Here is a 14,213-nt window from a genome sequence, read left to right as displayed (position 1 = left end):
TGTTTTATATAAGAACAATCGAAAATGAATATTTACGAGTCATTAAGGATGAAAAAGTATTAAAAATTGCATTAGAGGGGCTAACTTGTAGGTATATTTTTAAATATTTTTTTTAAATAAATAAATGCAGAACAAACAATTATTAACAGTGAACAATCATGAAAAAATGATGAACAAACGAATTAATAGAGAATAAGTATAAAATAGGGAAAAAAAATTTTTTTGAGGGGCTAACTTCATTCACCTCAGAAATGGACTTTTTGGCGGGAACGCGAGGAGTGATGAAGCTGTGTGATTTGTTATATTTTGTCTATCTATTGTTTTTAAATGTGTAATAACGGTGACTTATTAATTGTTTAATATCTGTGAAAGTGCAAAAATGTGGGAAAATGAAATAAAGCCACTGGACGTAACTTCTCGGGAACCTCCAAAAAGTCCGCAGAAAATATCTCAGTAAATGACCGCCATTTTACCGAGATTATATTTCATCCCATAACATCTCATTTCACTACATTTAATTTCATCCCAGTTGATAAATGTCTCCATTTTTTTTTATTGCTTATATTATTATGAGTCAACGAGCTCATAGCCCACCTGGTGCTAAGTGGTTACTAGAGCCAATAGACATTTACAACGTAAATGCGCACCCATCTTGAGATATAAGTTCTAAAGTCTCAGTATAGTTACAACGGCTGCCCCACCCTTCAAACCGAAACACATTACTGCTTCACGGCAGAAATAGGCGGGGTGGTGGTACCTATCCATGCAGACTCACAAGAGGTCCTACCACCAGTAATTACGCAAATTCTGCGGGTTTAATTTTTATTACACGATGTCCTTAACCGTGGAAGTCAATCGTGAACATTTGTCAAGTACGTATTTCATTAGAAAAATTGGTACCCGCCTGCGGGATACGAACACCGTTGCATCGCTAGATACGAATGCATCGGACGTCTTATCCTTTAGGCCACGATGATTACTAATTATCTTATAATTTTTCATAAAAATAAGAATATAAATTAAAATAAAACATGACTTAAAGGTCTTCGTTACCAGGTCATCAAATCCTTTTTAAAATAGACTCCAAAATGACTTTTTGGCGGGAACGCCAGGAGTGAAGTTGTGTGATTTGTTTAATTTTGTCTATTTAGTGTTTCTTCAGGTTTTAAATGTGTAATGACGCTGGCTTATTAACTGTATAATATCTGTGAAAGTGCACAAATATGGGAAAATGAAACAAAGCCGCAGAACGTAACTTCTCGGGATCCTCCAAAAAGTCCACTGAAAAAGTCTCAGTATACTTAATAACTCCATGATTTCATCCTATATCATCTCATTTCATTTCTTTTCATTTAATAAATTTTCGTTTTTATTTCTATTTCATTTCATTTCATGCGATGTTTCATATTCATGATCCCTGTATAAAGATCTACAAAGTTATTGAGGACGCCGTTACCAATAGACCATTCCGTGTCCATCTAGGAGACAAATCTAGCTTATTCAGGGCCCTGAACAACGGCCTCCCGCAGGGCTCAGTCCTCGCATCAACACTCTTCAACGTGTACACCCACGATGTGCCAGAGACGCTCTCTAGGAAATTTGCGTACGCCGACGACCTTGCTCTAGTCGCACAAAGCCGCAGTATAAAAACAACGGAAAGTCACCTTGAAAACGACATGGCCACGCTTGATGACTACTTCATTCGATGGCGCTTGTGTCCGAATGCCTCCAAGACGGAAGTCTGCTGTTTCCACCTAAATAACCGACAGGCTAACAAGAAACCCAACGTCACCTTTAGAGGCTCCCCTTTCCCCTTGAACCCCTGTCCCAAATATCTGGGTGTCACCCTAGATTGGTCTCTCACATACAGTGCCCACCTGTCGCAGCGAAACTGAGAACCAGGAACAATATCCTACAAAAGCTGACAGAGACAACGTGGGGAGCATTATCCAACTGTCCGAGGATATCCGCCCTGGCCCTGGAATATACGACGGCAGAATACTGCACCCCTGCATGGTTAAACAGCTCCCACACTACTGTAGTCGATAAGCAACTAAATCGCACCATGCGCCTAATCATGGGGTGCAACCAACCCCTCTGCACTGGCTTCCGGCTCTGAGCACCATTGCCCCACTCCACCTTCGCCGCACCCACCACCTATACGCAGAGATAGAAAAGGCGCTTAGACAACCCGAGCTGCCTATCAACAGGGACCTAGCCAACTTCAAACCGACGAAATGGAAGTCACGAAACCCACCGGCATTACAGGCACACCAACCACACTCCAATTGGAACACAAACGAGGCCTGGGTCAAAGAATGGTCAGCCAGATGTATCCCACCTGAACTGTTCGAGCTGAATCCACACTCCCGCCCGCCTCGTTTCAAAGAAAAACGCCCAATATGGTGCATGCTTAACCATCTGAGAACGGGAATTGGTCACTGTAACGAACTGCGGAAGAGATGGGGTTGGACGGAAAACGAAAGCTGTGAAAGAGCAAACTGTACGCCACATTGTCATGGAATGCCCACTAACGAGATTCGCAGGCCAAGTGGAAGATCTCGAAAATGTAACAAAAGAAGCTAGGTATCGATTATTTCATAAACTGTAAATTTAAATTATAACCACGCAGTGTAAACGAATGCCATACGATAAATAAAGAAATAAATAAATCAACTTCATTTCATTTCGTAATCATTTTTAATATAAAAAAGTTTTCATTAAAATTAAAATAAGACTTGACCTAAAGATCTTAGTTACCAGGTCATAAAATCCCTTAAAAAACACTCCGTCTGAAATAATATTTTTCTAATATTTTGTGGCCTGGTAACCAAATCTTCAAGCCAATACTCAGTGCATTAAGTGTATAATCTATGCTCAGTGCAGTTTAGTATTCATAGATCTTTATACTTTGATTCTCCCATTAGACAGGCAAAGTATCCCATACTGAGAAATTTAGAATAAAAACCAAAAGTAATTGTTATCGTTCAGAAAGTGAATTAAATTAAACGATGTGATATGAGACAGCACCGTAGGCATTGAATTAGATAAATGGAAAACCTTCGAATAAAATGGTTTGAATATTGGAAGTAACAATTTTACAAATTTCAAATAGTTATTAACCTGAAAAGCACTGCACTAACAAAATAAAACAATCATCACGTTGCCTTACCGCCAAAATATGCTTAATGACAATTATTTAAACACTTCTACCAATTTCATAGATTATTATCACACTTTTTTTAGTCTGTAGCTATTAAGTGTATAATCTATGGTCTGTAGTGTGTACTCTGCAGTCTGTGGTTTGTTTATGCCCGACATTTTCTAATAAAAATAAATTTACTGAAATTTCACGTTGATGCCGTTTGATAGGCGGTTAATATTTACATCTCGGCAGAATTATAAAAAAATATACCGAGGTTGCAAAACAAAATATACAGCTATTAAAATCTTTAACATAAAACTTTTGATATAAATGTTACGTGTACATAGCGAAGCTCAATTTTTTTTAGACCAATATAGCGGGAAATCGTCGTGACGCGCTAACATTGATAATTCGCTATCGAGCCTTTTGATGTGTTGTAGCACGCGTGTTATGTGTTCATTTACTTATTGACGGCACAGTACGGTCAAAATAAACTAAAACTGACAATGTCGGACGAAATGGCGGTGATTGATAACGGGGGAACCGAAGAAACTAATACTGAGAGTATTGAGAAGGTGGACACGGACGTCGAAAGAAGTCTAGAAGCTAAAGAAGTTCATAAAGATCATACAGAGCTCATACATAGTGACGAACCCTCGAATTCTCAAGAAGGTAACACTACATCAAAATTATAACCTATTTGACTTTGATGACACACATAACTACGTTTTCAATTTGTTTTCTAACATTAAGCTTCATTTGTAATAACGTTTTAGATGAAAAACTTCAAGGGATATAATATTTAAATAATCAATATTGAAAGAAAAAAGTTGAAAAGTATAAATCTGTTGTTGTTTTAAATTTAATTTACATGATTGAAAATTATGTACCAATGTCTCTGTTACAATCAAATCATATTAAACGATCAATTATAATTGTAATTAAACTTCGCCTTTTCTTAAAATGTATTTCCAATCAAAAAATGGCAATGCGAATTAACAACACAATGTTTTACCTATATTACAAAATTTAGTTGACTGTTAAGTGTATTGTTTCTCTCCTACGAAAAGTGAAAGTAAAGTATGTTATTTAATGTAAAAAAACAATAAATTTGAAATTGTTAGAAAGTTGGTCGTTCTTAGACAATTTCAAGTTTAATAAAATTATTGTTTTTTTAATTCAAACTCTGGTTTAAAGATATTTATAATTATTCACATTTCTCATTCATGTGTGAGGTGGTCATATATTGCATGATCATGTTCAAGTTGTTAGTGTGTCTTGTTCAATAAAATTATTACCACTAGTGCTTAAGTCGATATTGCTAAATTTTTATTGTTTTCCGTTCGATCACTTTGTACCAATTACTGCTTGGAACAAAACACAATTCATAGACCTTACCTGTTATTAAGCAATCCTGCTACATGAATAATCATTACAATTAGCTAAGGTACTTATAATGCAGAAATCATACTATTCTTAGGTTTGATTATTTTGAACTGAGAATATGAGTTGGTACACTATATACTGAGCTCCGGAAATAAATAACATCTTTCTTTCACTGCGGTAGTAATCGCTCACCCTTTTTACTATTTATTTTACGGCCGTCTGGTGTAGTGGTAAGTGACATGGTCACTACATAAGGGGGTCGCAGGTTCGAATCCCGCCGAGGGAAGATATTTGTATGATAAATATAAATGTCTTTTCCAGGGTTATGGATGTATATTAAATATATGTATGTGTATAATAAAAATCTTACATTTATTTCCATTATCTGGTACCTGTAACACAAGTTCTTTACGAACTTATCACGGGACCAGTTAACGTGGCGTGATCGTTAGTAAATATTTATTATTTATTTTATTTTAGAAACTGATTCTATAGAAGATTCAAAACTGGAAATTGTTGAAGATAATTTAGAAAAGCAAGAGAGTGTTCCATCTACAGAACCAAATGTCAGCTCTAATATCACAGAACCCAAAAATACAGAGCCTGAGCCAATTACAGAGTTAGACACTAAAGCTCTTGATGCTGTCTCTGAAACACAAGTAGCAGACCAAAAAATATTTGATGAAGATGTGAATGAAACTCATCCGCAAATTCCAGAATTACAAGTCCATGTTGAAACAGATGTCAAGACCCCTGAAATGGAAGTGGACGAAAATATTGAAGACAAAATCGAATTTGAGACTGAGATGTTGAAAAGAGACACAGATGACAGTTGCAAAGAAGGTGAAAAATTAGAAGATATAATTGCGGAAGTAAATAAAGGCATCAAGCGCAGGGCATCAGATGCTTTTGGTGATGAGAATGATGAAGAATTTAAGGGATTTGATACCTTTGAAGATATTAAAACAGAAGTTTATGGTCGTGTTGTTGGTAAGTTCATAGTCATTATTTATCTAATAAAAAGTTATACATTAAGTTTACAATTTTAATATTTTACGATTTCTGCTGTTAGGATGGGACTATGGTTTAAAACAGGTATTTCATTAACTATTTCACCTTTCGTCATAAGATACTTGCTGAATACCATAATGTGTTAATTCTAGCAAAACTTTCTGCAAAATTTATGACAAGATAATGTAGACCTTGTAAAATAATATTATCTTCCACGATGTGTTATGTTCTATGCACATGCACATAACATATCAAATTGGGATTTGTCTTTTAGAAAGCATGAACTATTTCACCAAAACTATACCTCTGATTGTAAATAATAGTGGACGAGGACGAGTATTTCATTATTTCTTTCAGAATAAAATTCAGGAAAATTTTATAATTCATATAACATTATTGAAAACAATAATCCAAATACAATGTTTCGCAATGGCAATTATTCCATGGTAGATCAGTGTAATGATTAGTCTATGAAGCATTTAAATATATTCACATATTTAAATCTAGGACTGCATATTACTTTGAATAGAATGCAGTGTTCCGTTTATTCAGTTTATTATAGCATTGTTTGACCTTGTACCTAATAAGCATTTATTGTAAAAAAAAATACCATTAGCCTAGTGGTTAAGATACTCAGGGTGAGATTACCAAGCCGGAGTTAATTGTTTCTTTAAAAAATATTTGAATGTCAGAATCTCAGTTTTCATATCCTCTGGATTCATTGTGATACAAGAGGAAATCCTAGTTTTTCGACTCTAAAAATTTAATACAATTTTATGAGATTTATTACACAATATATTCCTTCTCAATTAATGTTGTTTGTGAACACTTGTGAGTTAGATAGCAAAGCACAAAGACCTCAAATGTAGAATAGTTGTTATTTTCTTTAAATTGAACCCTCTTATATTCATCTCACATTCAATTCAATTGATTTTTAAACAATTTAAATAGTTGTCAGATTAGTCTCTCGGATTAGTAAGTTTACTACCTTAAGATAGCATATATTAGACAGGCAGATCATACGCTGAGAGTTTATCTCTATTAAGTTTAGGTTATGCAAATTTGTTCAAATCCTTTTGAAGTATTAATTGTATCCGGGTATATGAGCTGCATGGTTCTATAATTGAGAAAAAAAGCAAACTAAATAATGATACAAACTTAATAATATATTGAATTAGGACCAATTACAATTTGAAGTACTATATTATATATCTGAAGTTATGACTCTAATGCCTAAATTATTTGTTGTAAAACAGCACGTTTGGAAGCTGAAGTGTCAGCAGCCATCAAGAACTTCACTCCGGTGAGGAACGTGATAGCTACCCCTACAGCTTCAAAACGACCACGCACTGATACTGGTTTGTTTGACAAAACATTTAATATTTACTTAACCTTTGTTTGCCTCCCATGATATTTTTTATGTTTATTTTTTATTGCTTAGATGGATGGACGAGCTCACAGCCCACCTGGTGTTAAGTGGTTACTAGAGCCCATAGATATCTACAACATAAATGCGCCACCCATCTTGAGATATAAGTTCTAAGGTCTCAGTATAATTACAACGGCTGCTCTACCCTTCAGACCGAAACGCATTACTGCTTCACGGCAGAAATAGGCAGGGCGGTAGTACCCACCCGCGCGGACTCACAAGAGGTCCTACCACCAATAAAAAGTGATACATAGCATCAAGCTAAGCTCCGTCAAGCTAATCCATTTGGGCTCAACATTTGTGTCTATTAACTTTTGAAATTGTTTCACATTCAAAATCACTCAAATGTACATTTACTTCTTTATAAATTTGATGTTTAAGTTTATTGTAATTATTTTTATAATTTTAGATGGATCCCGACCATCATCGGCTATGTCATCAAAGTCCGATGAGAATACAGATGTAAGTAAATGTATTAAGTATTGATCAATAGATCATTGGTAACTTAAGGGTTTGGCGTGGGTGGGGTCAGCTGTTAACAGACCTCTAACTCGTAGGAGAGCAACTCAGCAATGCTCAAACTTTTATTTTTAGAATTTGTCATTTTAACTTGACAATGAGTTGAACCATACACGTCTATGCACGAAAAAAGTGATGGTGATAATGGTGATGGGTAACTAATCAAATATGATTACTTTTCCAAGGCCCTTTAACACTTTCGGTGTGTAAATAAAAAAAATTAAGTGTTTTTTTTGCATGTTGATTCAATGTCAAAAATCTGTGTTGTCGAAAATGTATCAACAAAACAACCAACTGAACTTATGTGAATACATTTTTATATTTTTAATTATTTTCTAACAGGTCTTGCCAATTAAAAAGACACCGATGATACCCATAGTATGTTTTATTAGTTTTATAATAATACTAAATTAGAAAAATTATAAAAACTTTTAAACTCTATGTTAAGTATTCAAGCTACATTAAGTAAATCTTGAACTTTAAGCTTAAAAATGTCTGTCAGATTTATTCCAATAGTTATTATTTGGACAACGAAAGAAACTATCTATATGGACACTTTGTTACACACGCACAGGGGTGGAGTTTACAGACGCTACAATAAGACTTAACAATTGGTCGAAAGTCTCAAGTGTGATGCCTGCTATCACACCAACAATCTGGCTTGGTAGCAATGCGAGGGAATTCATAGTATGCTCAACCAGTGAAAACAAATTAAGTGACATTGTCATATATCAGAGTGTACCGTCATCTCCTGCGCAGCGCCGCCGTGCCACCATCGACATGTCGTCTCCGGCTCTCCGCTTGCCGCTGGAGCGCGGCTGGAAGCGGGAGCTGGTGTACCGGGCGGCCCTGGACTCCCATTCCAGGAAACATGGGGACATATACTACTACACGCCGCTTGGAAAGAAATTGAGGTCTACCAGAGAGGTTAGTGCGATCATTTGGAATTTTTATTATGAACTAGCTGACCCGGCAGACTTCGTAGTGCCTCAATCGATAAATTGAAGTCCTAAACTTTTGTATAAAATAAACCTAAAACAAACAAAAGGAATCCGTTCGACGGGGGACACGTCAAAGGAAAAACAAAATTGTTATTTTTATTTCATTCCGAGCATTTTCATGTTTTATACCTTTTAAACCTTCTCTGGACTTCCACAAATAATTCAAGACCAAAATTAGCGAAATCGGTCCAGCCGTTCCCGAGTTTTAGCGAGACTAACGAACAGCAATTCATTTTTATTTATATAGATTTTAAATAAAACAGGCAGCAATTAGAAAGTGCTCATGACATTGTTGAAGTCCATGAGCTCACCATCAGGAGGACGGCATGCTAGTTTTACTACTAAAGTAATAATAAAAAACTTGAATTCTGGAGTGTTTATATTTAATAGTATACATATAATTGTAGTATTTTTGTTGATCGACAGGTGTCTGAGCAACTGGCAGGCACAGGACTGACATTAGAAAACTTTTCATTCTTCAAGGAGCCACTAGGAGTTGATGATCCTGATAAAGAAATTATACGGTATTTCTATAAATATTAGTACATGTTTATATTTAATATGCACTGACAAACAGAAAAAAACATAAAATATATAAATTATATAATAAAAAATAAAATATATTTTTTTTTCATTGATGTGATTATTTGTGCACAAACAGAGTTAACATTGTGTATTTACTTATACTGAAAATTATATTTTACAACAGTGACGCGAAGCTAATGCGCCGCGTGGAGTCCCCGGTTTGTAGCGCCCCGCCCGCCCTCGAGGGCAAGCGCACTCCCAAACCCAAGCCTCCCAAGGGGGCTAGTCCCGAACCTGTCGCGCTGACTTCCCCACCTGCCAAGATCAAGGTAAGATCGGAATGTTTTTTTAATTTTTTTATTGCCTTTGTAGGGAGACGAGCATACGGCCCTCCTGATGGTAAGTGGTCACCGTCGCTCATGGACGTCAGCAATGCCAGGGGCAGAGCCAAGCCGCTGCCTAATACTTGATTTAGATAATGGAGTCTCTAAATTATTTTATGCATTATATATATGCATTGCTTGGGGGACTGCATTGCCTGCAGAATGCATTTTCAGACTCCTGCAAAGTTAGTTTTTCCATAGAATTCAAATGTGGTATATATGTAAGTGGTGACTTCGATTATTGTAATCAATCTGTCAAAATTGTTAGGTTAGGGACCTCCTATGGGCTTGCTGAATGATGTGTTAAGCGGGGTCAGAGGTGACAACACCGCGAAGGTTGTTTAGTAGCATGCCATCTTGCTTTGATAGGAAATAGACAGTTTGTAATGTAATAGCCTACTTTTGTATGCAGCATTGCTTTGAAAGATAAGACCAACTCTGGGATATGGTTAATATGTTCCTGTTTCATGCTCATTTACAACAATAATCAATAGGCTGGTAGGGCAGGTTGTATGTACCTATCTGGTATTAACTGGTTACCTGAACCCGTATGTTAACTTGCAACGTGGTGGTTAGGTTACTATAAAACATATTCTCATTCAGGTCCAATTGTAAATTTAATTGATTTTTTTTTATTGTTGGTGTTAAGTGGTTACTGGGGGCCATAGACATTTACATGTAAATGCGCCACCCATCTTGAGATATAAGTTCTAGTCTCAGTATAGTTACAACGGCTGTCTCATCCTTGAAACCGAAACGCATTACTGCTTCACGGCAGAAATAGGCGGGGCGGTGGTACCTACACGCGCGGACTCACAAGTTGTCTTATCACCAGTATAAAATTCTTCTCATTGAAGGTGAAATCAGTGGGCTCACGTCTCAGCGGCTCGATTCCCGTACCAGCAGCCCCGGAACCGAGGAAGCTGCCAAAGAAACCGCAACCCCAACAGCCGGCACCGACCACACCGAGCAACGCGGACAACAATAACACTGCAGCCTGGAAGAAACCCAGGTATATAAGGTTTGCCTTGTGACAAATGTGTTAAAGATGTAAAAAAAAATCACTCTGGAAAAGGAAGGCAGGTTGTGGCTCTTGTTATTCTTGAATCATTTCAAATACATTGCATTATGTTTTTACACGGCACGTAATGTAATCTAAAAACAGCTGACGCTTGGGGTGAACACCCTATATTTTTGTTTCATGTGATTTGAAATTAAAATATATCTTAAAAAACTGAGAATTCATACTCAACCTGATATAAATTAATGTTACTGTTCCCATACATGTTGAAGAAGTAGGTCAAAGAAAGTCTAATTATAATAACGGAGTGTTGTGAGTGGGTTTGGTATATCCTCAAACACAGCCCGCTGGGTTTCTCGCCGGATCTTCTCAGTGGGTCGCGTTTCCGATCCGGTGGTAGATTCTGCGAAGCACGGCTCTTGCTAGGGTTCGTCTTAGCAACATCGTCAGGTTTGAGCCCCGTGAGCTCACCTACTAGTTAAGGTTACGTTGAAATAGCCCCTCAAGGCTCTCAGCATAGGCAGGAAAAAAAGTTTTGGTATTAAACAGATGTATTAAACGTTGACCTTGCGTCAGCTGATATTTTGTACTCAGAGGACAATAATAGAGATATTGTTTAACAAATATCTCTTTTAACCTAACACAGTTGATATTCTATCAGTAACATTATCGAACAGGAAACACCAGCCTTACAACCTTCCTTCACTAGAATCCAGCCCATATTTTAGACCTGGTGTTTATAACTGAGGAGAACTAAGACAGATCAGCATTCAGTAGTTATCTAATGTCCATGCGAGCAGTGTCAGATCCAGCTTTACAGCTGCTCTTAAAGTTGTTAGTACAGTCTATTGCTGACTAGCAAAGTATTGACATTGTCAATGGCCATGTGCATGGATACAACCTCTGCTAACTGATAAAGAAATAATTCCTATGTGTAAACATTGAAACATATCAAATATATGTCCTAAGTAATTCTCAGTTATGAATGCTGAATGGAATAATGTAATAATGTAGCCATATTCAATTATAATCTAGTTAATTATAAAGCAAGACATTGTAAAACTTGAGAATTTTTATTTTGCTTACACTAACGCTATTTCCATTGCAATACCAATTAAGTACGTGCATAATAATATAATGTATACCGGATTATGACGTCATCGCTATAAAAGCGCGGGACGCCAAAATGTTCTCACTACGCCTCGCCTTGTCAATCCTTCAAATACCCAGCTGTCAAATCCCTAGCTGTCAAGTATTTTGACAGTAAATTTTCGATGTTGCCAGTCGTTGTAGTACCATCGGCGTACGATAGGCGGCGCGCGAGTAGTTTTCCAAACAACTGGTCTCGTCCGTGTAACAATAATGTTCCACAAAAAGGATCGTTATAGAGTTACCCTGTTTGCTGTCTTCGGTTTGAAGGGTGGGTTAGTAGTTGTACCAATTGACCCTCATATCTCAAGGTGCATTCGCCATGTGTCTATGGGCTACCGGGACCACCTACACTGGGAGACAGTGAGCGCGTTAATTCGTCTACCCAGCAGAATTAAAAAAACGTTTAAATGCAAATTTTTTGTGCCAGTTGGTAATTGACGCCCGCGGACCTATGAAGGTTTTAGAAAGAAAAGAAAAAAACAAATTATTTCGCTATAAAACGTTTTATGTATTTTTGTAATTTTTGAGTAAATTAATGGTAAGGAAGAAAAGTTTTTGGATAAATTATTTGTAGAGTAAATCAACTTTTTTTTTCTCGTCTACAATTCTTACAAATAAAAAAAAATCGATTTAGAATCGATTTTCGAATCGTAAAACAAAAGTGTGAAGAACCCGGTTGTGTAGAAACTTTGGTGAGTGAACACCGGTTGCCGCCATTATCTTTCTCGTTGTTGCCTCCTGAGGAACGCGTCTTGTGAGCTCTAAACTCGCAGGGCTCCTGTGAGCACTTGGCGCGAAGGGACTCCGTAAAGTGTTCTTATGCATAAAAAAAAAGTTGATTTACCTATAACAACATATAATATACGCAAAGCATAACGCAAGGAGGGTTAATTGACATTGAGCAATTAGCCCTCGAGTGCGGGTACTGAGCGGTGACGAGTGTAGTGCGTGTCCGGGGCAGGGAGCACGCGAGCCCCCCGCCCGCGCCCCGCGGGGGGTCGCCCGTCCCGCCGCCCGCCCTCGCCGCCAGGACGCCCCTCGCGCCCGCCGCCACCGACCTGCAGGTAACTCCAATTATATCTGGAAAATTACATTAAAAACTACGTTGCCTTGAATACGTCATCGGAGATGTTACTGCGATCTCTAAGCGCCATTTACTGGTGGTAGGACATATTGCGAGCCCGCACGAGAGAGAATCACCATCCTGTCCATGTCTGCCGCTAATCAGTCGTGACAGCCGCTGTGCTCATGTCTCAAGACGGCAGTTACGCCGCAGAGCCCATGGACAGTACCATCTGAGCAATAAAATAAAAATCGTTCGCGAGTATTTGCCTGTTTGTGCGACGAATGTGGAATGCTCACGTTTAAATTAATGTTCTCCGGTTTTTGAATGGGCTATCATCGTCTTACTCTTCTGTGTGTTCATGTCTATGTCTGCGTCTTAGTATCAAAAAAAGTGTATAGAGTAAAAAATGAGACACTTGTTCTGTTGGTGGTGTATGAATTTAAACTTTAGGTTCATGACGCTACTCTAGATAGAATGGTCCGAATGCCGAGTTGACCTTAAACTTTGTCCGGTCATTTACTGTTATAGAAAAGTATTTCGCACCTTTAGAATTACAGGGAACCAACCTAAAAAAATGTATTTTTTTTTTGAATACATCTAATTAAGTTTTCAAACCGAAAAGACGTGTAAGAAGGGGACAGAGTGAAAGAGTTCGATGAGTTTGTCCTATAGGGAGGGTACGGAGTGAAAGAGACCGATGGATAAATTTGTCCATTTATAAGCTACTTATGGTCATATTCAGAGTCGCTGAAAAGGGTCGAAGTCTTTAGTCGAAATCCAAAAATTTTGAAATGGATCTCTATAATTCTAAAGGTGCGATTTGTCGTCAGTCAGTATTACTGGTGGTAGGACCTCTTGTGAATCCGCGCGGATAGGTACCACCGCCCTGTCTATTTCTGCCGTGAAGCAGTAATGCGTTTCGGTTTGAAGGGTGGGACAGCCGTTGTAACTATACTCAGACCTTAGACTTTTTGAAGTCGTCTTGGCCTAAAGGATAAGACAGACGTCCGGTGCATTCGTGTAGAGCTATGCAACGGTGTTCGAATCCCGCAGGCGGGTACTAATTTTTCTAATGAAATACGTACTCAACAAATGTTCACGATTGACTTTTACGGTGAAGGAATAACACCGTGAAATAAAAATCAAACCCGAAAAATTGTAATTTGCGTAATTACTGGTGGTAGGACCTCTTGTGAATCCGCGCGGGAAGGTACCACCTCCCTGCCTATTTCTGTTTATGTGTAAGGGGGACGCTGATGGGGCACGTCATTTCGGATCCTCCCGATCCACTAACGGTGTTTTTAGGTACCTCAAGCACCGGTCAGCAAGCAATGGCTCTACGAGTAAATTAACCCACAGACACAGCCCACTGAGTTTCTCGCCGGATCCTCTCAGTGGGTCGCGGTTCCGATCCGGTGGTAGATTCTACGAAGCATGGCTCTTGCTAGGGTTCGTTTTAGCAACGTCGTTAGGTTTGAGCCCCGTGAGCTCACTTACTATTTATTTATTTAACAAAGTACTGCCACATCACAAACATTTAACATTGAAAATAATTTAAACTATTTAATTTATGGC

General features: G+C 37.8%; 1 protein-coding gene across 4 annotated transcripts in view; it reads left to right on the top strand.

Moving 5' to 3' along the window:
* The first annotated feature begins 3,274 nt into the window (after nt 1-3,274).
* LOC114247852 (uncharacterized) overlaps nt 3,275-14,213 on the top strand; it is a 34,776-nt gene continuing 23,837 nt past the window's right edge. Inside the window, exons 1-9 of one of the 4 annotated variants that reach the window (XM_089736012.1) lie at nt 3,289-3,817; nt 5,012-5,521; nt 6,799-6,900; nt 7,381-7,433; nt 7,833-7,868; nt 8,250-8,417; nt 8,918-9,015; nt 9,201-9,345; nt 10,257-10,411. In XM_089736012.1, the coding sequence (XP_089592138.1) occupies nt 3,652-3,817; nt 5,012-5,521; nt 6,799-6,900; nt 7,381-7,433; nt 7,833-7,868; nt 8,250-8,417; nt 8,918-9,015; nt 9,201-9,345; nt 10,257-10,411 (1,433 nt within the window). In that variant the 5' untranslated portion in view covers nt 3,289-3,651. Of the gene's footprint in view, nt 3,818-5,011; nt 5,522-6,798; nt 6,901-7,380; nt 7,434-7,832; nt 7,869-8,225; nt 8,418-8,917; nt 9,016-9,200; nt 9,346-10,256; nt 10,412-14,213 lie in introns of all 4 variants that reach the window. The other 3 variants (XM_089736011.1, XM_089736013.1, XM_028180920.2) reach the window with 3 other exon arrangements.

The sequence above is a fragment of the Bombyx mandarina genome, chromosome 20 (assembly GCF_030267445.1).
Source record: "Bombyx mandarina strain Sakado chromosome 20, ASM3026744v2".
NCBI lineage: Eukaryota > Metazoa > Arthropoda > Insecta > Lepidoptera > Bombycidae > Bombyx > Bombyx mandarina.
The sequence above is the reverse complement of the archived record's forward strand: the minus strand, read 5'-3'. Positions and strand labels throughout refer to the sequence as shown.